The 24,165-nt window shown below is 52.6% G+C and overlaps 10 protein-coding genes across 10 annotated transcripts; 5 read left to right on the forward strand and 5 right to left on the reverse strand.

The window, feature by feature from the left end:
• Positions 1-1,491: 1,491 nt before the first annotated feature.
• Positions 1,492-2,939, forward strand: C7974DRAFT_314906 (uncharacterized protein; the record flags this gene model as incomplete). The annotated part of the gene is made up of 5 exons (XM_046138479.1): positions 1,492-1,618; positions 1,671-1,838; positions 1,920-2,316; positions 2,373-2,743; positions 2,788-2,939. The coding sequence occupies 5 exons, from the start codon at positions 1,492-1,494 to the stop codon at positions 2,937-2,939; spliced, it is 1,215 nt and encodes a 404-aa protein (XP_045995515.1).
• Positions 2,940-3,409: 470 nt separating this feature from the next.
• On the reverse strand, positions 3,410-5,993 carry C7974DRAFT_314271 (fungal-specific transcription factor domain-containing protein; the record flags this gene model as incomplete). Its single annotated transcript, XM_046138452.1, has 4 exons — positions 3,410-3,454; positions 3,514-4,779; positions 4,828-5,349; positions 5,376-5,993. The coding sequence occupies 4 exons, from the start codon at positions 5,991-5,993 to the stop codon at positions 3,410-3,412; spliced, it is 2,451 nt and encodes an 816-aa protein (XP_045995516.1).
• A 166-nt stretch (positions 5,994-6,159) lies between these two features.
• On the reverse strand, positions 6,160-8,576 carry C7974DRAFT_339140 (vacuolar protein sorting-associated protein 45; the record flags this gene model as incomplete). Its single annotated transcript, XM_046139240.1, has 4 exons — positions 6,160-8,108; positions 8,159-8,289; positions 8,340-8,404; positions 8,460-8,576. 4 exons carry the CDS (start codon positions 8,574-8,576, stop codon positions 6,640-6,642), a joined length of 1,782 nt encoding a protein of 593 aa, XP_045995517.1. The 3' UTR covers positions 6,160-6,639.
• A 683-nt stretch (positions 8,577-9,259) lies between these two features.
• C7974DRAFT_457074 (uncharacterized protein) lies at positions 9,260-10,389 on the forward strand (the record flags this gene model as incomplete). The annotated part of the gene is made up of 1 exon (XM_046146042.1): positions 9,260-10,389. A coding segment is annotated over one exon (1,041 nt), but the record flags the coding sequence as incomplete, so codon positions are not given.
• Positions 10,390-10,410: 21 nt separating this feature from the next.
• C7974DRAFT_397731 (copper amine oxidase-like protein) lies at positions 10,411-12,945 on the reverse strand. The gene is made up of 2 exons (XM_046142230.1): positions 12,105-12,945; positions 10,411-12,057 (listed from the first exon to the last, which is right to left on the reverse strand). Exons 1-2 carry the CDS (start codon positions 12,551-12,553, stop codon positions 10,479-10,481), a joined length of 2,028 nt encoding a protein of 675 aa, XP_045995519.1. The 5' UTR covers positions 12,554-12,945; the 3' UTR covers positions 10,411-10,478.
• Positions 12,946-14,641: 1,696 nt separating this feature from the next.
• Positions 14,642-16,545, forward strand: C7974DRAFT_216723 (meiotically up-regulated gene 113-domain-containing protein). Its single transcript, XM_046137085.1, has one exon. The coding sequence runs from the start codon at positions 14,907-14,909 to the stop codon at positions 16,398-16,400; it is 1,494 nt and encodes a 497-aa protein (XP_045995520.1). The 5' UTR covers positions 14,642-14,906; the 3' UTR covers positions 16,401-16,545.
• Positions 16,546-17,106: 561 nt separating this feature from the next.
• Positions 17,107-19,080, reverse strand: C7974DRAFT_397734 (heterokaryon incompatibility protein-domain-containing protein). Its single transcript, XM_046142231.1, has one exon. It carries the CDS (start codon positions 19,038-19,040, stop codon positions 17,598-17,600), a length of 1,443 nt encoding a protein of 480 aa, XP_045995521.1. The 5' UTR covers positions 19,041-19,080; the 3' UTR covers positions 17,107-17,597.
• A 40-nt stretch (positions 19,081-19,120) lies between these two features.
• On the reverse strand, positions 19,121-19,947 carry C7974DRAFT_362378 (uncharacterized protein; the record flags this gene model as incomplete). Its single annotated transcript, XM_046139734.1, has 2 exons — positions 19,786-19,947; positions 19,121-19,736 (listed from the first exon to the last, which is right to left on the reverse strand). Coding segments are annotated over exons 1-2 (717 nt in total), but the record flags the coding sequence as incomplete, so codon positions are not given.
• Positions 19,948-21,197: 1,250 nt separating this feature from the next.
• On the forward strand, positions 21,198-22,747 carry C7974DRAFT_377748 (uncharacterized protein; the record flags this gene model as incomplete). The annotated part of the gene is made up of 4 exons (XM_046140374.1): positions 21,198-21,255; positions 21,436-22,080; positions 22,133-22,265; positions 22,636-22,747. The coding sequence occupies 4 exons, from the start codon at positions 21,198-21,200 to the stop codon at positions 22,745-22,747; spliced, it is 948 nt and encodes a 315-aa protein (XP_045995523.1).
• Positions 22,748-23,055: 308 nt separating this feature from the next.
• C7974DRAFT_377749 (uncharacterized protein) lies at positions 23,056-23,790 on the forward strand (the record flags this gene model as incomplete). Its single annotated transcript, XM_046140375.1, has 1 exon — positions 23,056-23,790. The coding sequence occupies one exon, from the start codon at positions 23,056-23,058 to the stop codon at positions 23,788-23,790; it is 735 nt and encodes a 244-aa protein (XP_045995524.1).
• Positions 23,791-24,165: the final 375 nt, after the last annotated feature.

Below are 24,165 nucleotides of genomic sequence, written 5' to 3' on the forward strand. Positions count from 1 at the left end.
AGCATCATAAGACGGTGTCGCGGTGGGGAACCAATTTTTGGTGAATTGCACTGCGTCGACAGTCGATCTTCAAGCCTTGGACGCTTTCTGGTCGTGGTCGATGCGCCAGAGGGTCCTACTAGCCACTGCGTCCAGCTCTTTTGCACCAACGTCTTCGTAAAACGCCCCTTGAGGAATCTTGTAGTACATGGGAGAGGACTGACCTGATACTCAACGTGTCGATGGTTGCGAAGACGAGTTTGTGGGCGGTGGTCGGTCTGACGGGTTGCCTGTCTGTGTTCCCCGCTTTGGGACGATATCCTACTCGGACGGTTCATGACTGGGCCGCATGGTGTGGTCCCACCTACCTATTCCACTGACTCACGCGCTTTCTTGTATGGAGTGCTGAGTAGGATGCAAAGCAGAAAGAATGCACTGAGAAGATTGACAGAGAGATGGAGAGGTGAAAAGGCGCATTCTAATGGAAACTGGGATGAGCTGTTGTGTCACGACGCCCCTTTACCGGTGTCAGTGCGGGATAGCAGCAGGTCAGAGCTGGAAGCGTGTTGTTGATTTCGCCGGCACCAATGTTGAAGTTCGGGGTTGGAGGTGGAGCGTGGAGGTCACCTCATGCATGGGCGATGGTCACGTGTCGAGCCCCACCATGCCCAAGCTTGATGCTCTGGTGTTGCAATCTGTCTGGTTCGGGGCGAGATGCTGTTGCAGCTGCGACGCATGCAGAGTGTGGCCGAGCTGGAGGCGTGCAAGGCATCACCCCGTGTGGGCATCGACCTGCGCCGTTTCCCACACTGCAGTGGCGTTGGGCGAGCAGCCACCAGTCGGAGAGCGGCTCGATAAAGGAAGGAGCACAGGTCGCGCAAGTGCAGAGTCCAGAAGCAAGACTAGAGAGGGCGTCGGGTGCTTGGTGCAGCACCGACTGGCCAGCTGGGTCCCGGTGGCCTCCATGGCCTGCCCAAGGTTCAGGAGCAGTGGCGGCCGCGTCGTGGCCCGCGTTGCCAGGGAGAGCAGGGCTGCGGCATGCGTGCTGAGACGCGCAGGGAGGCACTGGCACTGGACGGGCTGCAGCAGTGCAGCGGGCGCGCAGCCATGACGTCGCCGGACGCGGCGAGATAGGGACGGGCGTGTGGTTCGCTCGACCTGTCGAGGGCGCGGCTGCCACGGGCGGGGCCAGGGCTCACAGACTCCAGAGCACGCGCACCCCAACGAGGTGAAACGCAGCGATTGGCGCCGCTGGCCGCGCCCCGCAGGACCCGCAGGGGCCAGGAGACATTCGCGGTGGATCGGGACGCGTTCATATATGGGCCGCCCGCCCACGGCCACGGCGCTCCTCCCTCCTTCCTCGCTGCCCCGTGTCTGTCTCCTGCTCCGCTGCTGGCCGGCCTGCCCCTCGACCCGACCCTCGACCCGACCCTCGACCCGACCCTCGACCCGCCCCTCGATTGACCTCGACCCGACCCCACGACCCCGACCCGCCCCGCCCCGCCCGCCGCGATGAACGTCAACAAGAAGTTCGGCCGCTTCAAGCAATGGGCCGGCGAGAAGATGGGCGCCGAAGCCCGCACCGGCGCCTCAGACGAGTTCCGCGCGCTGGAGATGGAGATGGAGCTGCGCCATGAGGGTGCGCCGCCCGCCCGCCCGCCCGCCGCCGCCGCGCCGCTGACACTGCACAGGCATGAACAAGATGCAGCAAGCCATGGCCGTCTACGTCAAGTCCATCTCGAAGCGCGCCGAGGGCGCCGACAAGGAGAAGCAGCTGCCCGGCGGCCACCTGGGCTCGGCCATGGTCACGCACGGCGAGGACTTTGAGCCCGACTCGGAGTTTGGCAACTGCCTGTCCTGTACGCCGCCCGCCCCGCGCTGAGCGCACTGCCCGCCCGCATTGCCCGCGCCTGTTCCTGCGCCTTTGCTGACCGCCGCAGCCCTCGGCCGCGCCAACGAGCGCCTGGCCCGCGTGCAGGAGACGTACGCGCAGAGCGCCACGTCGTCGTGGCTGGAGGGGCTCGACCGCGGGCTCATCCAGATGAAGGAGTACCAGAACGCGCGCAAGCGGCTCGAGACGCGCCGCCTGGCCTACGACACGTCGCTGGCCAAGATGCAGAAGACGAAGAAGGAGGACTTCCGCATGGAGGAGGAGCTGCGTGCCCAAAAGGCCAAGTACGAGGAGACCAGCGAGGACGTGTTCCGCCGCATGCAGGACATCAAGGAGGCCGAGGCCGACATGGTCCAGGACCTGACCAGCTTCCTCGAGGCCGAGCTCAGCTACCACGACCGCTGCCGCGAGCTGCTGATGACGGTCAAGCGCGAGTGGCCCGCCCCGTACGTCCCGGCCGCCGCCGCCGCCCGCCTCTTGGATCAACTGCTGACGCTGCCAGTGACGCGCCCCCCGCCCGCGCCACGCGCTCGCGCTCCAACACGGCCCACGGCTACGCCGAGCGCTTCAACCCCGTCGAGGAGGAGCCCGAGCCCGAAGTGCCGCGCATGACCATCCCGAAGCTATCCACGCGCAGCCGCTCGCCGGCCCCCGAAGGCTCGCCCGGTGGCTACGCTCTGCGGCCCGCCCTGAGCCGCACCTCGACGCACGACAGCTACGGCGCCCGCGACGACTCGCCCGCCCGCCGCCTGGCCCGCACCCCGACCGACTCGGTCGTCATCTCCAGCGGCCGCAACAACCTGCGCCCCGTCCGCCAGCAAAACACCTTCGCCGACGACTACGACGACGACGACCACACTGCCTCGGGCAGCAGTCGCCGCGACCGCTCCCCGCCGAGTCCCGACCGCTCGTCCCAGGGCAGCGGCAATGTCATCTCGCGCGCCGCGAGCTGGTCACAAAACGACGCCGCCGCCGCCCCCGCCGCAAAGCGCGTGCCGCCGCCGCCTCCATCACGTGCCAAGAAGCCCCCACCACCGCCCCCGCCGATGAAGCGAAGTGCGTTGAGTGAATCCACCGTGACACGATACTAGCACAGCATATCCATCATCTTCCCTGCTTGGTGCTGACATGCGTGTTTGTATAGGTCGCGCGTCCGCTTCTGCCAGAATCGCCACCTGGTAACACCCCTCCCTGGTGCCGTATCTGGCTCTGCGTCACACTGCGGCGTAGATTGGGCGTTGCATCTTCTTTGCTCGTCAAAAACTTATTTTCCATACCACACGGCGTTCTGGAGCGCGCATTGCGTAGGGGGGGCGTATGTAGCACAATTTCAAAAGACACGGTTAACCCAATTTCCGCAAGGCATTACGCTGGCCCATGATGTGCAACGAGTCCTCATTGATCCACTCTCGCCCCTTTTGTAACGACCGTGCCACTCGCTCAAACGTATTTCAGTCATACGCGATACGACCCAATCGCATCCGTATCTCAGCGAACCCAAAAAAATCTATAAAAAGCATGCCGCAACCTACCCGCCATCTAACTTTCATACTTGGGTTGTGCGTTCGGGAAATTCCAGTTCTCCTGCGCTGCGTTAGTACGAACGAGAGAGATTGAACTCCAAAATCATCGTCGCCACTCACCCACTGCTGTAGCCCTCCGTTTGGACTCGTCGTCCCAAAATCCCCCGACCCTTGCACCCCGCTGTCCACCGGCACGAAGATTGCATTCGCCTCGCCCCCGCCGTTATTACTGCCCATGTTGCCGAAGATGTCAAAGTCCTCTGCATTCCCACCGCCGCCATTCAGACTGCCCAGGATGCTATCAAAGTCGACATTCAGCCCGTCTAGCGTGCTCGTGCGCTGCAGCTGGCCATGCGGGCCCTGCGACAAGCGCGGGGTCTGGCCGACGTAGTTGGGGCTGGTGGACGAGAAGCTGGGCAGCGGCTGCAGCGTGGGGTGCTGCTGGGGCGCGAGGTTCTGGCGCTTCTTGTTGAAGCCCTTCATCACGTAGAAGGCCTCGAGGTTCTCCTTGACCGTCCACAGCAGGTCCGAGCACCGCTCGCGCACGCTGATGCCGTAGCAGTGCCCGAAGATATGGTCGATCATCGTCATCATGCGGTCCTTGCGCGGGAGATCGGGCGTGCGGTAGAGCTCGGTGAGGAGTAGCAGGACCGCGTGGTACTGCTGGTACGTCGTCGAGTACCAGGCCCAGGAGCTGAGCGACGGAAGCGTGTCGAGCGTGGCGCCGATTTCTAGCGTGGTCAGGGCCGCGGTGAGAAGCACGTCGCGCAGACGGTTCTCCGACTCTGACCGCGGTTGCAGAGACGTTTGCGGGAGATGCCGATACAGCAGCATCGAGTCGCAGCGCGACATGAGCAGGGTCGCAACGAGGCCTGCGTAGCGCTGAAGAGGGACTGTGGCGTCAAGGAACTGCAGGTACTTGCTCTGGATCTGGCGTTTCCGGGCCTCGACGCGAGCACGGAGGTCGTGCAGAGTGATGTGTTTGCGGTCCATCTCAATCCTGCCGCGGAAGATCAAGCGATGGATCTCGTTGCATTCGTATCGGATGAGTGAAAGTGTGACATCGGTCCAGCCATGCACCGACGTTGGGTTCTGCTGCCACTGCGAGCTACCAAACTCGAAGACGTCGTCGTCAACGTTGAGTGGCATAGCAATGTCCACATCGTCAGAGCGGATCGATGGATGAGGACCTTGCGCTTCCGCAGTCTTGAAGTCGAGGAAACAGATCTGATACCACAGCAGGGATCTGACATGGCGCTGCAGAGGGGTAAGGCTGGTCGCAGAGCTGTGACTTAGACGATGAATGCCTATGCACTGTGCCAGGCGGACAAGTGCGCCGACCACAACAGATGTTGCCCTGGAAATCTGCGCTCTACAAAGGGGGATCTGCCTACGTCAGCGCTAATTCGCAACAAAGAAAGACCGGTGCCATACCAGATAAATTGTCAGCGCCTGGAGCGTTCTGATATTTGACGTTTTCGCCCAATTGGCACGCAGGAGAGCTCGTTCAGTGGCCTTTTGTAGCCTCAAGAACAAATCCTCTTTGGTGATGCCGAATTGTGATTTTGCTTGCAGTGGCGAGACGGATGCAGCCGCTGCCATACAAACTGCCAAAATCAGAGCAGTACATGAGTTCTGGTTTGGGCTGCCAATTTCGACATTCATCCAGAATCGCTCGAAGAGCCGTTTGAAAGAAGGGATATGTAAGACGTGGGCCATAGGATCGACCGCGTCCAAGTATCGCTGGAAGAGCGCCTCTGCCTCCATCTTGGTGGGCAACTGCGGGGCACTGATATCGTTATTGCTGTGTGCAGATATCGAGCCGCCGAGCAGCAGATTTAACGCTGGCGCCAGAGACGGCATCTGCTCTGCTGACAGCAACGCGGACGACTGCGATTGCCTTTGACCCGCGACTGATGAAATTGAGGCATTGCGCTCCGCGACAAGCTTGCCCAGCTACACGTGACATTCAGCAACCACACCTGAAACGCCCTGCGGGGGCAGGTGGATGGAGCAGACAGTACCTCTTCAGCATATTGAGGGCGAAAAAAGCCAGTTACGTTTTCACAAATGATCATCCGTCCTATCCTGATGGTAAGGTCCGTCGCAATCTGGTCTTCGTCGTCATTCTCATCTTCGTACACGTCGTCCTGGGTCTCTTCAGGCTCCGCAGGGAGTTGCTCCCATGCATCTCCTCTATCAACTTCGACATCCTGCTGGTACTCCTGCCATTCGTAGTCGCGGGGCGGAGTTCCTGGCGTGGTAGTGTTGACAGAATTTGGATTCTCGTACGGGTCATGATCAGGCAAGCTGGTCGAGCTCTGCGTGCGCACCGGAATGTTCCTAGTCCAGTCCGGCACGGTAACATTGGAGCCCGACTTTGAAGCTGCGCGCTCTCTCTGCTCCCTCTCCTTCTTGCGCGCCGCGCTCTCTGGGACGGTAATGAAGATGCATTCGCGACCAAAGGCGGTGCAATTCTGGCAGGGGTGTGTTTTCGAGCATCGCGACTTCCGAGTTCGGCATTCGACACAAGAATTAATTGGGCGTGGATTTCTTCTGCGAACCACTCGAGACTGCAGTACTTGTCCTTGTTCTGGCATTGCTCATATGCTCCATCTCTTAAGCCATGGTCTAGGGAAAGTGTTGGGGGTCTGGAGGTTAAGTGGCACGACGGAAGCGTCTACCTAGTGGCTGATGATCACGCTAGAGCTGTGGGGTCGCAAATGGGATCGGTGCTGCGCGTTGCAAAGAAGCTACTCGCCGCCTGTCGGAGCGACGCAGGTACCACGATGCATATGTATACAGTTGACTATTTTCCACAGGCTAGCTCTACCGGGCATGACCCACGCGAACATGCGACGGGTCCTGTAGTCGCTATTTGCAGGAGCCTCATGCCCCCACCTTACTCACGACGGGTACAAAGCAACCCCGATTGGAGCAGCACACGACTGTCGTGTCCACAAATGTTATGGCAGACATCACAGTGCATATTCCAACATCACTTGAGGGATTTATGGCACCAGTTGCTGGGAACGTCGGCCGCGAGAGCCTGACGAGATGGTAAGATTAAGGCAAGCCAACCCGCGTTCTGCCGGACCGCCACGATTTCGAACAGCCAACACCAGAAGTCCGGGCTGCTAACCCGTCACGACACGACCTTTTCATCCGACTCCGACGAATTAACTGGACAAGACCCTTGGTAAATGGGCCGGGCGGCCGTGGGCCCAGCCAGCAGTGGCGAGGTCATTACCTGCCTACTTCCCGCCGTAACCGAGCAGCAGCTGAAGTGGCTGGAGGCTCAGGCCAAGACTCGACCGCATCCGCGACTTCTTCCAAGAAAGAGCTGCTGTTATGCACTGTAGTTCCTCCGAGAACGACACGAACGCCGGGAGAACTCGCGTTGACCTGCGCTACCATTTTGGCTTCTTCGTAGGTTGTCCCGCCTACCATAAACACGATTATGTCTTGAGGTTTGTCCTTGGTTGTCCCTCCTCCTTCCACGAACGGGTAGAGCTGCAGGCTTAGGCGCCCTTTAATCATGTCCTGCACTGTTGTTTCCAACCTAGGCGAGTGCTGGGTGTACACATTTTCGACACCCTTCAGGCCCTTGAACCGGTCCCTTGCACCGCCAAAGAATGAGCCTGGTTGGAAGAGTTCTGGCATGCCTCCTGTCGCAGCAGCAGATGGCAATGAGTCGTGGTATGTGAGTAATTGTGTGATCACGTTGATGCGATTCCGTGAAAGGCCTCCTGCAACGGCCAGCAAATCTAGTAACATGGCAGTTGAGTTGGAAGAGTTCTTGTGGTACCGCAGCGCGTAAATTGCAACGAGCCGCAGCTTGTTGTTTGCGGGGATTTTGGGGTCTTGTATGATCTTCTGTAGCGACTTGACGTCGTTTGAGTGATTGTCCTGGCACGCAAGACTCTGCTCCAGCTCGCTGACGTCCAATAAACTCTCTTCGCCAACTCTTCTGCTCAGCTCACCAACCAGGGTTACGTGCTTCGTGACGTTGCCTGATAGTTTGCGGAATTCTGGGAAGTCTTCGATAAAGCGTTTCATATCTGCGATTGAGTCGAGCTTCTGAGTGCCTTGTTGTCTGGAAGCGAACTGCTCAACATACTCCTTTGCGTTCTGACCCAGGTCTCCGAAGTTCAGGTACATGTTCTTCTTGAAAAACGGATCTTGATCTTGTGAAAGAACAATCTCCTTCATCTCTGGGCGTATCTCCGGCACGTCACGCAAGTCCACCCTGCCGTTACTGATGCCAAGTAGTTCGTGAACCATTGCTTGATAGGTCCATTGTGTGAGTAGAGGTGTAACTGGATCATCTCTGCGATCGACAATGAGCAAGATGGGTGGTGTATCAGTCTTCCTGAAATCAAACAACTGTTCCTCCTGAGTCATGTTGTATCGCACCTCAGTCGCTAACTTCTTCGCAAGAAGACTGTTCTTCTGGTATCGGATTAGCGGCTTCTTCTTTAGTGCAAGAAGTAGTGCCTGAACGGCTTCGGTTGATCGCTGCAGGGAATGCTGATTCCACGCATCTGGACTCGTACTCCAGACCCTGTGGTCGGGAAAGCTGAGGTTCAGAGACATGAGGTCTGGGTTGATAACGAAGAAGTCTGCGAAATGCTCTTGGATAGCGCGTACAACCTCATGGTCGTCTGCCTCCGCAAGTCGTTCTAATGAGGACTTTTTGATGACGTTGCTGAAATCTAAGCACGGTCAGACTGCCTCGATGCCCCAAAATCCTCAAACAACCTACATATGTTGTATTCGCCATATTTGGGTTCCCGAAGCTCCTCAATTAAGCTCTGTATGGACTCAGGCGACGGTCGTACGAAGCACAAGCAACGCAGATGCCGCATCTTCTCTCGATTCTGGTTCTCGATTCGACTGTCTACCTGTCAGATATGCCTGCTTGTGATTGCAGTGGGCGGAGTTACTCGGTGAGGTAGACTTCATGGGTAAGGAGGGCGGACTGAGTTGTCGCTGAGGATACAATCGATACCTGATCTCTGTTAGTATGTGATATCACAAGGTCTTGGTAGAGGAGACAAACCCACAGTCTCATTGTCGAGTAAGAGAATCTTCATCTTGGCCGCCGTTGTACCTGTCGCAGCGCTGTCTCCGACCGACACCATCTTGGTGATGTAGCCGGAGACGGCCTGCACGATGTCCATGCTAAAGGCTGTATTGCTGTGCCACGAGTATCGATTGTGTCTGCGTCTGGTTCTGGAGGCTGGTTTGATGTCTTCACCGAGTCGAATCTGTGTTGACGTAGCTGTGGGAACCGTCGCGGCACGTACACGAGATCGCCCGCGCGTGCTGCCGCCAAGCCAAGCCAGCAGCACTTGCAACACCGGCACAGTCCAGGCCTCGGAACCGGAACAGTGGAGGCTGTCCCTAGTGCGTCTGCATGTCGGAGACAATGCTTCCAGACGTTCTGTACGCACGCATCCCCCACTGCGGGGTCGGCCTCGTCTTGTGCCTCGGAGGACGTCATCTTGGGATGATTCAGAATTTCGCCCGATGACAGAGTCCGCACACCTATTACACAAGTGCATGTTCTTTTCGTCTGAGTATTTGCATTGTTATAGCTAGATTTCACACCGTGGTACCGCCACGACATCGATACTGCCGGAAGCACCTGTGCTGCCTGGCCCAGACATACACCCTCTCCTAAATACATAAACCCTACGTGTCCACGACAGCCTGGACAATCCGAGCCTCACTACCTATCTCACACATCGTAAAGTATCACTAAAGTTTTGTTACTTGACCGCCTTTATCAAGAATGACGAAGCTATTTATGTGAGGTCCATTGGAATCTCTCGCGAGAGCCTGTGACTAACAAGCCTATGGCACTGGAGCTACTGGCTACATTGGCGGTGACGCTCTGTACGCTATAGCGAACACGTTCCCAGATCTCGAGATCACTGCACTGGTTCGCAACAGCGACAAGGGCGCAAAGATCGCGTCTCAGTTTCCTAAAGCTCGCCTGGTCTACGGGGACCTTGACAGCACCGAGCTGCTCACTACTGAAGCGTCTGGGGCAAACATCGTTCTCCACTGCGCCGATTGTGACCATGTAGGTGCTGCCACAGCTCTGGTAGCTGGTCTCTCCAAAAGTGAAGTTCCTGGCCCAAGCTACTTCATACACACCTCGGGCACTGGAGTCCTATCATGGGCCGACCTTGAAGAGAAGAGCTACGGCCGCCATCGAGAGCACACCTATAATGACTGGGATGGTATCGAGGAAATTACTTCTCTCCCGGATGCAGCATTGCACCGCAATGTCGACAAGATAGTTCTAGGTGCAAGCAAGGGCGCAGGCGATGTCAAATCTGCGATTGTCTGTCCATGCTGTGTATATGGACCCGGGCGTGGACCGGACAATCGGGAGAGCGTTCAGGTCTACAACTACTCTGGGACCACACTGAAGCGCGGCAAAGGCTTCGTTATCAACGAGGGAACTAATGTCTGGGGTGAATCCCATGTTCAAGATCTGAGCAACATCTTCCTGGCGTTGGTCGCCGCCGCCATGGAACCGGATGGCGGTAAAGCGACATGGAATGACGAAGGCTACTACTTCTCTGAGACCGGTAACTTCGCCTGGGGTGATATTGGCAGGGCCATCGCGAAGATTGCACACGAAAAGAAATTCATTGATACGGCTGAAGTCGACACAATCACCGCCGACGAGGCGGATGGACTAACACCAATACCGGGCAGCTACTTATGGGGAACCAACTCTCGATGCAAGGCCCAGCGTGCAAGCAAGGTGTTGGGTTGGACACCAAAGCAGCAGAGTATGATGGCTCTGCTGCCTGATATTGTGGGAGGTGAAGCTAGAAAGCAGGGGTTGATCAAAGGCCACGCCGTGAAGGCTGCTGGAGACGCATAGAAGGAGATCTTCTGAATGTGGGAGTAACAAGGCATGCACGTGCGCGTGGTTACTCCGCAATTTTGATTGGATTCAAATTTGGTCGTAATGAAAGAAAGGCGTATTAGTCTGTGTATTGAAGAAATTTTGAATTTGATAATTATACGTTAGCAAGTGCCATACCACATCCCATCCAACACTACAGCTTCTGAGCACAGCAATCTTCGATTTTGGGAACCAGTACACTGGCCTGATTCTTTTGGCTGGGGAAATCGATAGCAGGATTCCTGTCAAAGAAATCACTGGGCTTGTAGTGCAGTTGATAGATCTCGCACGGCATGACTGGCCAGTCCTCAACACGCGGATTGTGAGTAAGGCCAAACACGTTCCAGACGACCAGATCCTCGTTCGTCACATCTTCTTTCCGCGCGGCCATATCGTGTACACCGCCCTGTTCCAGTTGACTCTGCAATGTAAAGCGACCAGCAGCATAAAGCTCGTCATCGTGGTATTTAGTCACCCAGACATGATGGTTTGTGAACAGTGCCCGCTGAGCCTGAATCGAACCTGGTGCTGCGAGTAACTTTTGTGTAGGGAGAGGTGTAAACTTGTAACCCACTGGGTTGCCGCTGTGAGGATTTCTCTTGTCCTGGTTGATGATTTTGAACACTCGGTGATCCATAGGGTTCGCATCAAGACCGACAGAGCGATTGACTACAGTCTTGCGTATCTCGTAGAAATTGCCGTTGGGGTTTGTTTCCTTATCCCATGGTGCAGGAAGTGATTCCTCGTAAGTGACGGTGTTCTTATGACCGTCGATGGCAGGATCGAAGCGCGCGGCAAAAATGTGCTGATGATTCTGTGCGAGGACTCCGCCGGAAACCACGTTCCCGTACAGAGATGTTTTTCCGGGGTCGATGTTGACAGTCGAGACGATACCGGTAGCGCGGACCTCAAGGGTGATGCCCCCTGCCGTGTCGAGCTTGTAAGCAAATACATACTCGTAGTTTGCTAAAGTGATGATAAATTGTACGACGAGCTCGCGCATTCGTGTGACAACTGCACGGCCAGTCCTCCAATTCGTATGTTTCCAGCCGATACCGTTATCTTGCTCGTGCAGACAAATGACATTAGGGTGAGCTTTGGGCTCGCCGTCATTGCCGACGATAACGGCATCAAAGTACTTGATGACACCTAGGCAGTCGCAGCCAAGCGAGAGATTGTTTGCGCAATTGCCAGCGCCTCCGTCACCAAAGTCAAAGGCCTGCTTGCGATGGAATGGAGGGCGTGCGTCGGCGTATGGAACAGTCATCTCACTGATGCTCATGCGGTACATGATGCTCCGACCTTCGTAGCGCACATCGTGTAGAACAGCACCCTCACGAGGGTTGAACGACACGCGGAAAGCCCATTTTTGCCACTCAACAAGCGACTCATCTGTGACCTTGAATGAAGGGCCCTCTGGTTGTGTGATGTTGATGGGCTTCACGTCCTTCCGCGTGCCGCCCTCGACAAGCTCAGGGACGTACTCTGCAGATTGGCAATGATCAAGGACGCGTGGTGAGTGTGTCTTTCCGGTAAGGCTGTCACTCTTTCCACCAGTTGCTAGACGATCAAGCCGAACAATTTCCTTCTTGTGAGCATCCATAACCGGGATGAGGGGAAGCGGATATGCGTAGAAATTGGAGTCAGGGTTGCCATTGCGGGTGTCTTGAGCGAAGCACAAGCCTTGGAAATATCTGCGGTTCTCTGCGCCGAAGTCGAGTCCGCCATATGGCCTTGTCTTTATCAGCATATTTCATAAACATCACATTGGTTGACTGACCATGGTTCGACCACAAGCTCAAATCCTTCAGGAAGTTGAAATTCTGCGATGGCATCCTGGAATTCCTTGCTCTTTTTGCAAGCGTCGACTAACTCCTGAAATTCCCATAGGGTCAAGCTTGCCTGACCTTTCTCCTTCCCGACGACCTCGTGCCTTACACGCTTCTTCTGATCTACATCGATAATCGACTCGTTGTACTCCGGAATGCGGTCGTCTCCGATGACATCATACATGACCTTGGCCAATCTTGACGGTCTCTTCGATGATGGCGACTGGCCAGGTTTTGCTGCGTGCTCAGCTTCGAGGAACTCCTTCATCAGCTCCTTCTCTGGTTCTTGAAGGAAAATCTCTCGGAAATTGACCAGCACATCTTTATGCAGCGAGAGAACAGTGTCACGGGCGGCACGCGTCTCCTCAGCATTGAGGTTTTTGAAGGGATGGGGCGCCATTGCGGCTGATGGGAAGGTGGTCGTGGATTATATCGAACACTCGGCTCCTGTAGTGATCACAATGTGTAATGGTCCTCGCGGAAAAGAAGTGATCGATGCGAGTGAAGTAGTCGTATAATGGGCCAGATAGGAGGGAGGCATTCACGCTGTTATATACCATATACGGAATCTTACTAGAGCGGCGCGAAAGCTGTTCCATCAATGTGGAGTCGACAACGTGACGATGGCGGGGCCTACAGAGCGGCTTCAGAGTGCGGAGGGATGCCGCGTGTACTTTCTCAGTACAGATAAGCTCTGTTAAAGGAAAGCTTGCGATTGGCCAATGAAAGACATGTACACGATAACGTTCATCTTGCATGAAATCCCGCAGATCTTTTTGAAGTGCTTCGGAAACATAAAGGTGGTAATCCAAGGCGCGTTGGTGCAATGTCGTCTCGGCAGGACATTCCGGAAATGGCTAAGCGTTCCTCCACAGTGAGGTTCCAAGAACACCTTCAACTGCAAACGGTATCTACCGACCTTGTCACTACCTGGCTGAATTGTTATCAAATCTCATATCTTCGGGTTAGATAGAGCGTGCAACATAATGTGTTTACGGTCTCATAGGAACGCTTTCCGGTGGAAAGAACGTTACCATCGTTGATGCGGAATTAGAGCCGCTCTAGTCTAGATTCGGTCACCAGCATTACACCTACTCTTCGTTCGCAAGTTAAGAATATTTACGTAGCGAGTTTGGGTACTCGAGTCTTGTAGCGAGTATCGTTGGATAGCGTACATGGTGCAAGAGCGTGGTGATGCACAGGAATTACATAGAGTCTCCTAGCCATCCTATGTTGTAAAAAGTACGCCAGGGGCTACTTGATGCAATTCAGATCGATGAGATTACCCCGAGTTCCTGACCTATTTGCTTACTGGGGCATGCATGTCAAGATGCGCGGCTGATAGCAAACGTTCGAGCAGAACGGAGCCCGCGGCCGGAGCCCGCGGCCGGAGCTTCCCATCATGCACAACATGTAAAGTCGCTTCCACGGTGGGAATGGATCAGAACGACGTTTGATTACAATTCAGTGACTATCAAGACGGGCAAATATGAACTACCTAACCGAGGCATTAATGAGGGGTCTTTGACTTTTAGATAAGTTCGTTCATTTGGTCCATAAATCCGCCATTTCTTCTGATCAGCACTGTCCTACTGATCACAACATTCGACTTTTGCACATAGTTAATACCAATAAGTCGGACATGTGTTTGTAGCGAGCTTAGAGAATAAATTATCAAAACCATACGCAAAGCTCTTTAACATGTGTAGGTCTGCGTTTGAGGCTCGACATACCAAGTGGAGCTCCTTTCAGTTTAGACAAGGCCTACTTATTCGTTCATTACCGTCTGTTCCTTTGAGCCTTCTTCCTCTATGCTTGGCGTTACGTCTTTAACCATATTGTATCTCAACACAGATCTTGAGGTTCATACTGGGGGCTCACAAGAAGTGCCGCCGCGGTTTTCGCTGAGTCTCACGTTGCAAGTTCAGTTCGGTAAGTAAGCCCGAGGGAATTTGATTGAAAATCTTGAAAGGGCCACATTGTAAAGAGCCCCGATGCACTTGGTGACGTAGACGTAGAAGAGCTCTCTGCTATATGGAAAGGGTGATTCCTCGTTACGGATGATTTTTTTACGAAATCTTCACATCGTTTGTGAAAGTAAATAGGTAGACACCCAATCGTGGCTGCATTAGTATGTTGATGTGATCGCTTACTACCAGGTAACGCTGCACAATTTCGGCTGGTCCCGGATTCGGTACCTACTGTTAGGTACGTACTTACCATAGCGTCGGTTCTTGCAGACTTACAGATGAGCTAGTTGGGCGCTTGTTGGAGCAACACCTAGGTACTAGGCAGGCTCGCTTCCGTAAGTCTGCAAGGGAAGATTTTTAGCCACTCTTGTCCAAATTTTGAATTGAATTTTGTCTCACAAATTGAATGTAGGTTCCGATTGTGAAGACGTCATACTTCGTGGAGCCTACTAGCAATTAAACATCCGGGCCTCGGAACTTCGACACGCCCAACGTCGCTCCGTGCACTGCCACGCACCAGCCTCTCGACTTTCAAACCCTTGCCCGCTCCAATGCACGCGCCAACTCGACATCTGCCAACGACGTTCCTACGGTCTGTGCTGTAGGATAACTTGCTTTGCTTGCGCGTGCCCGGACCTTCGTTCTTCACCGCGAATTGAAGCCATGTTTTCGTAGTGGTATCAACGTCTTCACTGAACAACGCATGATTCTGACACTGCAAGTCTACAGCAATCTACTTCTTATCCATTACATCAATACTACGTATCATTCAATCCTCTAGATATGGCTTTCTCAGGCCGGACGCCTGAATCTCTGATCCCTAGATCAGACTCCAGGAACCCGGCGACAACTTGCAAAGGCATCACTAAGTCCGGCCGACCGTGTAGACGACCAATTGATGCCAAAGCGAGCGACGATGACGGCGTTCTCGCAGTCGTTTCAGTTCCAGGTGGTGATAGTGACAGCGAGGACATTGGTGCTGCTGCGTACTTTTGCTGGCAACACAAGGATCAGGCCGAGCAGCTAGCAGCCAACAAGAGCAACGGCCCAGAGACACAGCTTTACCCCCTCATGGAACGGACTAGTATAGACACCCTGGTGCAACGCTTAGGAGTTCTAGAAGTTAATGACACCACACAAGCGCCAAGCAGAAAAGGGAAAGGTCCGAGACGGATCAACCGTCCCCCAACCTGGGATCGTGTTGAAGGACCTTTGATATCAGTTCCGAGCGACGTCATGGCAGCGCAAAAGAAACGTAGAGACGGTCAGCATACAAACCCATCATCACGAAGGAAGAAGCCAAGCTTTTGGGCATCTTTATGCTGCGGCGCTGCAGATGATGACGACACCGGCTACCAGTCCAACTCTACTTACGCAGCACCCGCTCCACGGGTGTCCTCTGAAGTTCGGCCAGCCCATGGCCGACCGTCAAGCGCGAATCCAAGGCCAACTTCAACCTATCAACAAACGCCCGGCCGTAAACCATCATCTTCAACTGGTGAGAATGCTTCGGACACCACGAAAATGCTGAGGTACATCCCACAAGACGTGTCTCCGCAACTGGCTTCGACTTTGCTTGCTGAGTTATCTAAACCTATCTCGCCGCACGACGATGAGGGTTACATATACATCTTCTGGCTGACACCTGAAGCCTCTGGTCCTGTACCTTCGTCAGCAGCTTCCACACTCCTTACTCCACCATCGCAACCCACTCAGGCGCGACGCACTTCAGACGTAATGCGACAATACTCTACAAAGCAGACGTCTCAATCACGAACACCTTCTACGCGCCAAGATCCTGGGGATAGCAACGCGGCCAGTAGAGCAGAAGAAGGAAAAAGCACAATCCTACTGAAGATCGGACGCGCAAACAACGTGCATCGTCGCATGAATGAGTGGACACGTCAGTGCGGTTACTCTCTATCCCTTGTCCGCTTTTATCCGCACGTCTCATCCTCGACTCCTACACCTTCGCCACAAGTGTCACCTGCAGCTTCCCGTCGCCAATCTGCGCAAAATGTGGATCAAAGCCGACGCGCATCTGATGCTGGGACTGTGCGGAAGGTGCCGACTGTTATGCGTGTGGAGCGCATGATCCATCTCGAGCTTGCACAGCAGCGGGTCATGAAGAAGTGTGAGGCGTGTGGAAAGCAGCATCAGGAGTGGTTCGAGGTGGAAGCGACCAGGGACGGGATAAAGAAGATCGATCAAGTAATCAAGCGGTGGGTTGAGTGGGCTGAGCGAGCTAATGAGGATCGCACAGCTTCTAGCCATTAGAGAGCCTAATACCTGCCATTCTCATGAACCTGGGAGGTGTAGGTAAGACAACCGGTTTATTGTTAATATAGCAAAAGGCGGCGTTGCTACCGTTTTTCGAGTGAGATGTCTTATTTATTTCTTGCTTTTCTGAGGCAAAGGTAACTTGTGGAAGCACAATGCAAAATCGACAATAGTACATTAGTCGCAACTAGGCAACCACGCCCACACCACAGACATGGGCTACCACATTATTACACTACGATCTGGCAGAGCAGCAAAATGACTTGTACAATTGGCATTAATATACACTATTTGCGTATGTTTGCTGCCAAAACACTAGTGCGTCGTAGCTTCCTCTCTCCACTATTGTAGCCTCCCGATATCCAACCCTTCGCAGAAAGGCAAAACAATCGGCAAAAAGAATGACTGACATACAACAGTGGGGATTCCCCAGTGGTCACCCACCTGAGTACTAATCCACCGGTATGTTGCTTAAATAGGGCTGAGCGAACGGGAAGCCTTGTTTTCAACGTCCTATGGTCGTATGTGAAATAATCGGGCGTATTTGTGTAATATATCGTCACACATATCCTCAGAACGTAGCACAGTATTTTCAATCTGAGTTACATCGTTGCAATCTTCCTATCCGCAATGACTCGGGAAGAAAGTCCAATAATACCGAAATCTGAGTAGGGTGGCATCGCAGCATGTTGCTGTGGTCATGTCCGACCGCCAAAATCTGTGATAACATTCGTTGTACTTATCTAATCAAGTACTATCTACTGTCAATCCAGCAAGCATTTATCGAATCCGAGCTGATACTCTACAAGGAGCTCTATCATGGCTGACGAACCTGCAAAGCCATATGGTTCTATCATCTACCCGGGCGGCGACCCCAGTAATGCTGCTCGTTGGAAACAACGTATGGCTTGCTTGAAGCATCAACTGTGGAGAGGGCTGAGTGAAGCGGAGAACAGCCAGCTTGACTGTCGAATTGACTGGGCAGCCATAGTACAGTCTGTTGAGGTGTTGTACACAGGTTCGTATCCTTCGACTGACCCGGCTCGGTTTCCACTAGCTTCACGATACACCAAAATATGTTCAAGTCTTAGCAAGCTAGGTGAGCTTACTATTCTGCTCTTGCTAGAATGAGTCAAAATCCAAAGAAGGTGTATTGAAACTGAGACAGGCGCTCGTACCCGCCAGTCAACGGACTTATACAAGTGTGAATCGCTGCATCGGAGTCCCGCGTGGCAACGAAGATGTCTGCCCATTATAGAACATCCCAATACGTCTGTACGCTTTCTCGTTGTCCTCGGGCTGGGGGTGCAATTCCACGACTCCAAGTCCGATGTCATGTGCGTTGTTATATGGTTCTTCCGAGCCAATGATCAGCATCCAAACTTTGTCGAGGCCCTCAGGTATGGGATCATCGTCGAAAACGAATGTGGCAGAATATCCCCTTACACTCGCGAGGTAGAGTACTCCAAGTACCTGTGCTGATGATGAAGCGTTTTCCTTGATATCTGACATTTTGACTTCTTCAGCAACACATTCCAGAGTAAGACTCGCGGACTTAACCGCTCCAAACGGTAGTGCAGGATCCACAAGTGCAACATCACATGCGATGAAGCGCGAACAGAGATCGTCGCTTGACTCTGAGCCCCTGGCGTTATATCGAACGCGATGACTACGCGAAGCCCAGGACCAGGACGGCGCGACGTAGCTATCGTAAGCCTTGCGTGGAGAAATAAATCTCGGTACACGCCACATTAGATCGATCAGTATTGACTTAGACCACAACCCGGCATGATACGTGCCCAGATCTACTCGCTCGGCATATGTAGCCACAATTCCTGACAGCGCAGGTAGCTTGTCTTCGGAAAAGGCAAGCGACCTTTGTGTGTACTCTGCAACGGTGTCGCACCACTCGTCTTGGACTTTGTACGAGTCAGTATCTTTGGATTCCGCAAACGCTGTCCATGTCGTGTCGATCGAGGACAGTGATTTGGAAAAGCTGGCGATGACTCCACCATCTGCTCGAATTGGGTGTTGGCAACACCTAAACGATGGTGGTTGACCCCCAGCGAAGAACATCAGAACGCGAGGGCTAAGTAGGGATTCTTGGAGAGTCCAGGCTCGGCTCAGAAGGGGCTCCTCGAAGAGATTGCGCTCTTTGAGGTCGCTCTGTCTTTCCAAGATGACAGTGCGATGACTGTCCATGTCTTCTATCCTGAAGTTGCGTGTGACCGTGCCACTTTCAGAACATCCGTTGGCTTCTAAGAATCCCTCACTTGCTGCTTGAGACGACATAGCACATATCGTGCAGACCCCACCGGCATAAATGGAAGCCATCTTTGCCAGCTCAACAGACTTTGACTGTGCAGAGTCTTGCACGATGCAGAGAGAGTCCGTCCAGAGATATTCGAAGCCAAGGCTCCTTGTTGTGATGATAGCATCAACAATCGTTGCTGGAAGCGTTTTGGTGTCGATATCTTGGAGGTATGTGGCTAATCGAGCACGCGTAGTCATTTGCGGTTGCGGTCCACCCCAGCAATAACTGAGACAAACATAGCGAAGTGGCCGAACTGAGATCTCTGGTACCGATAGAAGGCGTACTGAAAGCGACTCCGCCGGTCCAGAGATATGTAAGAGCATAGAAGGGAGTGGACCTTCGGATTGTTGCGAGCATAATGGATGCTCACCGAGACACTCGTCTATGAAAGTACGAAGAACCCTTATGCTTCGGCTGATACTCTGTGTCCAATGTCGGGCCTCGGTATTTGCTGCATTTACATCTTGCGAATGAACTCCGTGATTCGGTACATGTGTACTAGTAGCTCCAGGTTGAGCGAAGCGTGAGTCAACTGGATAAGTTCGAAGTTGCACACGAGTAGACTTGTGTGGTACATCTGGATACTCGATTTTGATGGTCGACCATTCCCAGGCGGGTCGAAGGTTAAGACTGAAATGGAAGCTCCGGCTTGCTTGATCAGCTGTTACAGCTCTTTGTTCATCATGATCGGCTTGTGATGTTGGACTCGAAAATGATGGCTCTTGTCCCTCTTGGGCCTCAAGAAGCGAGCAAAGAATGCATCCATTTTTGACACCGTCATCAACCTGACCAATTCTGTAAGTGAACTTCCGATGTAGGTTCGAAATATACGATCGATTTCCGTAGAATGCTAGTACATCCATGCTCTCATTGAACACTCCTTCGGTCTTATGACCGTATGTTTGATCGTAGATTGCTCTGATTGTCTTGGCATCAAACACATTTGCTCGACACGTCCTGCAGAGCTCATGGGCTCGTGTCTCAGAAACAAGTCCTGCGACATGTCCGGAAATAGTGGTCTGTGTAATCAGTCTGATAACAGGCTTGGGGGTCTCTCTGGAGACCTACCAGAGCTTGTAGAGAAGATGACAGCGATGGTACACAAGGATCACAAACAAAGGTTGAGACTTCAGCTGGCTTGCGGATCGGTTGTGTTGATTGCTGATCCATCGCATCATGCTACGGGAGACGTGGTAGGGTTGCGCTGGGGTTTGTCGTGACAAACACAAGTTGTGTGCGGGGTGAGGTTCAGCTGCAGCGATGTTCTCAGCCGCACCTGAGCGTGCAACTACTAGGTAGTAGTCCAAATTTGGAATATGACCATTTACCCAGCACACAGATACCAACTACATAATATGCTACGAACCTTTTGCTCATCATTCCTGAAGCACACTTCAATCTCTTCTTCCAACAACCACATCTATGGATCCTCGCAGGTATAGATCTTGTGTTCTGTAGAAGCGGAAATAAACAGACTGGAAGATAGATTTGGGGTACCCGGGGTGGATAGAGTTTAAAGTTAGGGTTGCATGTAACTACTGTAAGCGGTGGATATGCTAGCATGGGTTAGGATTAGGTTGCCATACAGCCAAAGTACCTATAATCTTACTGTGTACTAATGTATGTAAGGAAGTTCAAGAGATTGAAACTTGAAAGGAGGAACATAGTGGTGCAAACATTGGACGCTTCTTAGCGCTTCTTATACAATCCTTTTGTTAAAAATTTCGAATCTAGTGTCGTTAGCCTCGAGTTTCAAGCGCTCACCTATACCTGGGAGATGAAGCATCAGCACCTGATGTGTACATCAAAAGCCATGATCGTCAGGGTTGGTTCTTAATTCGACAGAATATGTGTTGATCAGCCAGCGTCACAAGATTCATCAATCAAGATGACTATAGATAGATCAATTCTGTATTGATTAAGAAGGCACGAGGGAAAAAGGATACCAGATTAACCTTATATCTGAAAGACAAGTGTGCGCCACGAAGGTGATTCTTTGGCTTGGACCTACTTTGTAGGAAGTGGTGAAGCAATGGACTTCATTGGCCTTATAACGCACCAGACACCGAACTTCAAGGGGTCTATTAAGAACGCGGAAGACTGGGCCTATCGGGGAATTCAAGATCACCTACAGGCATTGATCAGCATTACAAAAGCTTCTGCTTGGTCCCGGTTGTGGATTGTCCAAGAACTTATGCTTGAGTCTCCCTTGCATCTAAGGAGTAAAACGTTACGTTTTACCTTCGAGGTCACACCAGCTTTTCAGGGGGCCATAAACCGTTGCCTCAGTGAGGGGCGATGCGGAATGACTGTCAGCAAGTGAAAGACACATCCATGGGTGACTATACACAGCTATCTTGGCATCAAGACTACACATCATGCGGAAGGTGAGGCTGATAAAACTTGGATTGTGCAGAGGCCTTAAGTGGAAGTCGATTTTACTGATTCCGTTACGGTCGCGAGCTCCGCTCCTGTCGCACATGGCCTGCGCCGCTCATACCCTCTGCCAGACTGTGGGCAGCAATGCAAGCTACCTAGGTACAAGGCTGTGACCTCTTGATGGCCAGTGAGCTTTTTACTATAGGTTTCAGCCTTGCCTGTGTTGCACAAAGTGATCACCAATCTAGCAGCTGACATCCATCGACCGACTTATTGTACACGAGTATGCATATAGTGCTGACCTGCGTACGTTATCTGTGCATATAACTTATCGTACAGATTATGTTCCGACGACACAACCACTCGACCACGCTGGCAGTAACGATCCGATAAAACATCCTGAACACCAGCACACGGATAGTCTGCCACCTACAAACGTAACAATGAAGAGCTTTCGAAGTTCTGACGACATCAGTTCGTTGCATGCGAACGAAGCGAGAGTTGAGCTAGACCATTTTGCTCGCGGTAGTTCACTGCCGGCCAACGAAGAGTGGACGGAACAACCACTACTCAATTATGGCGAAATCGAGATGAATGAGGCACCTCAACACCCTCACCCGAATATCCTCTTGCCAGATATCGAAGCACAGGCAACGGAAAGACAAGACCCCAGTGACACCAGGAGGACGGTCATCGCTTCACCAGCCGTCCAGTCTAAGGAGCACTTTCCAACAGTACTCAGTCGCATCGAGATCAAATGTAAGCAATTCTCTCATTATATGAGTCGTGTTGGGTCAAAGAGCTGGACGGTGGAGATCTGCAGTTACTTCATCGCGATCCTGGCCCTTGCTGGACTTGTCGCAACGCTCTCAGCGCATCAAAGCAAGCCGCTCCCTCAATGGCCACAGCTAGTCACGATAAACTCAATCATATCTTTGCTCTCCTTGATCATGAGAGCCTGTGTAGGGATTGTTCTCGCAGAAGGTAGGGCGTCCTCATCTGAATGCAGATGTGACACCAATGCTAACTATCAAAGGCATCAGCCAGTGCAAGTGGAATTGGTATAGGAAACAAAAGAAACTGGATCATATTGAGCGATTGGACTCTGCCAGCCGTGGTTCTTGGGGCTCATTTACTTTGCTGTTCTACTTCAGACTAAGGCAAGCATAGTAAGTAACAATAACCTTTGGCTTTAACAGATTTAGCTAACTTGTAAGTTATCTTGCAGCTATGGGCGCAGTTAACGCTCATGGCTTCGCTCACCGGCTTCTTCGCGCAACAGCTTGTCTAATTCCAGGATTGTCTTGAACAAGACACTGCTGCGTTAGTGAGTATATCAAGAACTAGTTCTTATTCCCGTATAGGAGGGTTTCTTCAATACAACGTGCCTGTTGACTACGCTCCAATGGTCGCTGCAACAAACGTTGGCATACTTTAAAGCCCAGGCGACTTAACAAGCGCACTTTCCTCTGGGTGCAGCACTGGCAACTGTACTTTCTCCGATAATGGCAGTCCTGCGTTCTCTACTTTAGCCATCAGTTACTTTTGCGAGGATATTACTACGCAAATCCATATTGTAAACGAAACTGAGGTTGAAAGTTCCAACCCATACACGCAAGTGTTCTTGGGGTTGGACTATGGCCAAGACTAGACCTTCGAATGGTTAAAAGAGCAGGGTGGACCTGTGGTCTCATCATGGGTCACTGCACCACTAAAAACGTCTGATTTGGTTGCAATGTACTTCTTATTCAGATCGCACTGGAACAACACAGACTGGAAAGTTTCAAGATGCTCGCTTTTCCCAACTATCAACACTTACACGGCCAACATAACAAATGCCGTTCTTGAGGAGAGTCTGATTAGTGCTGTTACTCCTGAAAGGATTGCCTTTTTTAGTTTAATGAATCTCCTATTTATGACAAAGATTTCGGCAGTTTAGTCTTCTCGTTTGATCACAGAATGACTACAAGCTACACAATACGAAACGGCGTGCGTGAGTCGTGCGAAGGCTCTAAAACTCCTAAATCCGGACTAACTCGATTCCCAAAGCTCAGCGACAACGCAACTTACGTCAATCTCACAGGTCATACAAATCCAAGCGCAGGATGGAAGTGGTGGTACTTCCGAAAGGACTGCGACTGGTCTATAAGTACATTGTCCCAGATGGCGATGGTTAGTACCCTGGAGCAGGTGTTCGACAAACAGGAGGCTTCCATAGGGTGCGACGGCGGCGTTTTCAGATCAGCTCACCTACGCGTACTATTCCAAGATGGCAACATTACAGTCAAAAGCATTGATGAGCGTATCAAAGGGCTAGCGACCGCAATTACTACCGTAATCCGTACAAGTGCAATACCAATTAGAGGTAGAGATGGCACTGTGATGGTAGAGGCCGATGAGAACGCCACAGGAACCGTATGGAACAACGCAACTTGCATCTACATTAGGTGGTCTTGGATCTCATTCCCATGTATCATGATCAGCTTCACAGGCTTGTTCCTCTTGCTAGTCGCTTTTGAGAATCGCGACATCGAGTCAGATCGACTCTGGAAAAGCTCGTTCCTTGCTGCACTTTTTTGCGAAGTGGAAGTGCCCCAGAAACCGGCTGGGAAAGAGGAGATGAAGGCTATGGCAAAGTCAACGAGTGTCAGCCTGGAGGATAGGAGAGCGACGTTGAGATTTGTCTCAGGCTAGCTTTTTGATAATGTCTCTTTTCCTCAAGCGGGTAGTTGGTAGGGGAAAGTAGCAGAAACACCTTATAAAATCGAACTGGAGAAAATACCGCAGCCCCCGCAAAGCACTAAGACATACGTGACAAAACCATTCGATAACAGCTGGTCTGCGTGATAGAAGCGGAGCCAATGTGGGGACTAGAAACCCGTTGTGCTCGCGACTGTGTGTTTCTAGTACTGGAAGAAACTATCTTTCAGAAAAGTACACTGCCTCATCTATATGTCACTTAGATTTCGCGTCTTGAGCGGTGTCCATTAAGGTTGGCTCATGATCCGGCTACTGCGCTCGGTAGCATCACTCTGGCTGCCTCAAACAAAGCCTTGTTGCCTTTCCTTC

This window comes from Boeremia exigua, assembly GCF_020726555.1.
Source record: "Boeremia exigua strain MPI-SDFR-AT-0100 chromosome Unknown C7974scaffold_8, whole genome shotgun sequence".
NCBI classification, from domain to species: Eukaryota; Fungi; Ascomycota; class Dothideomycetes; order Pleosporales; family Didymellaceae; genus Boeremia; species Boeremia exigua.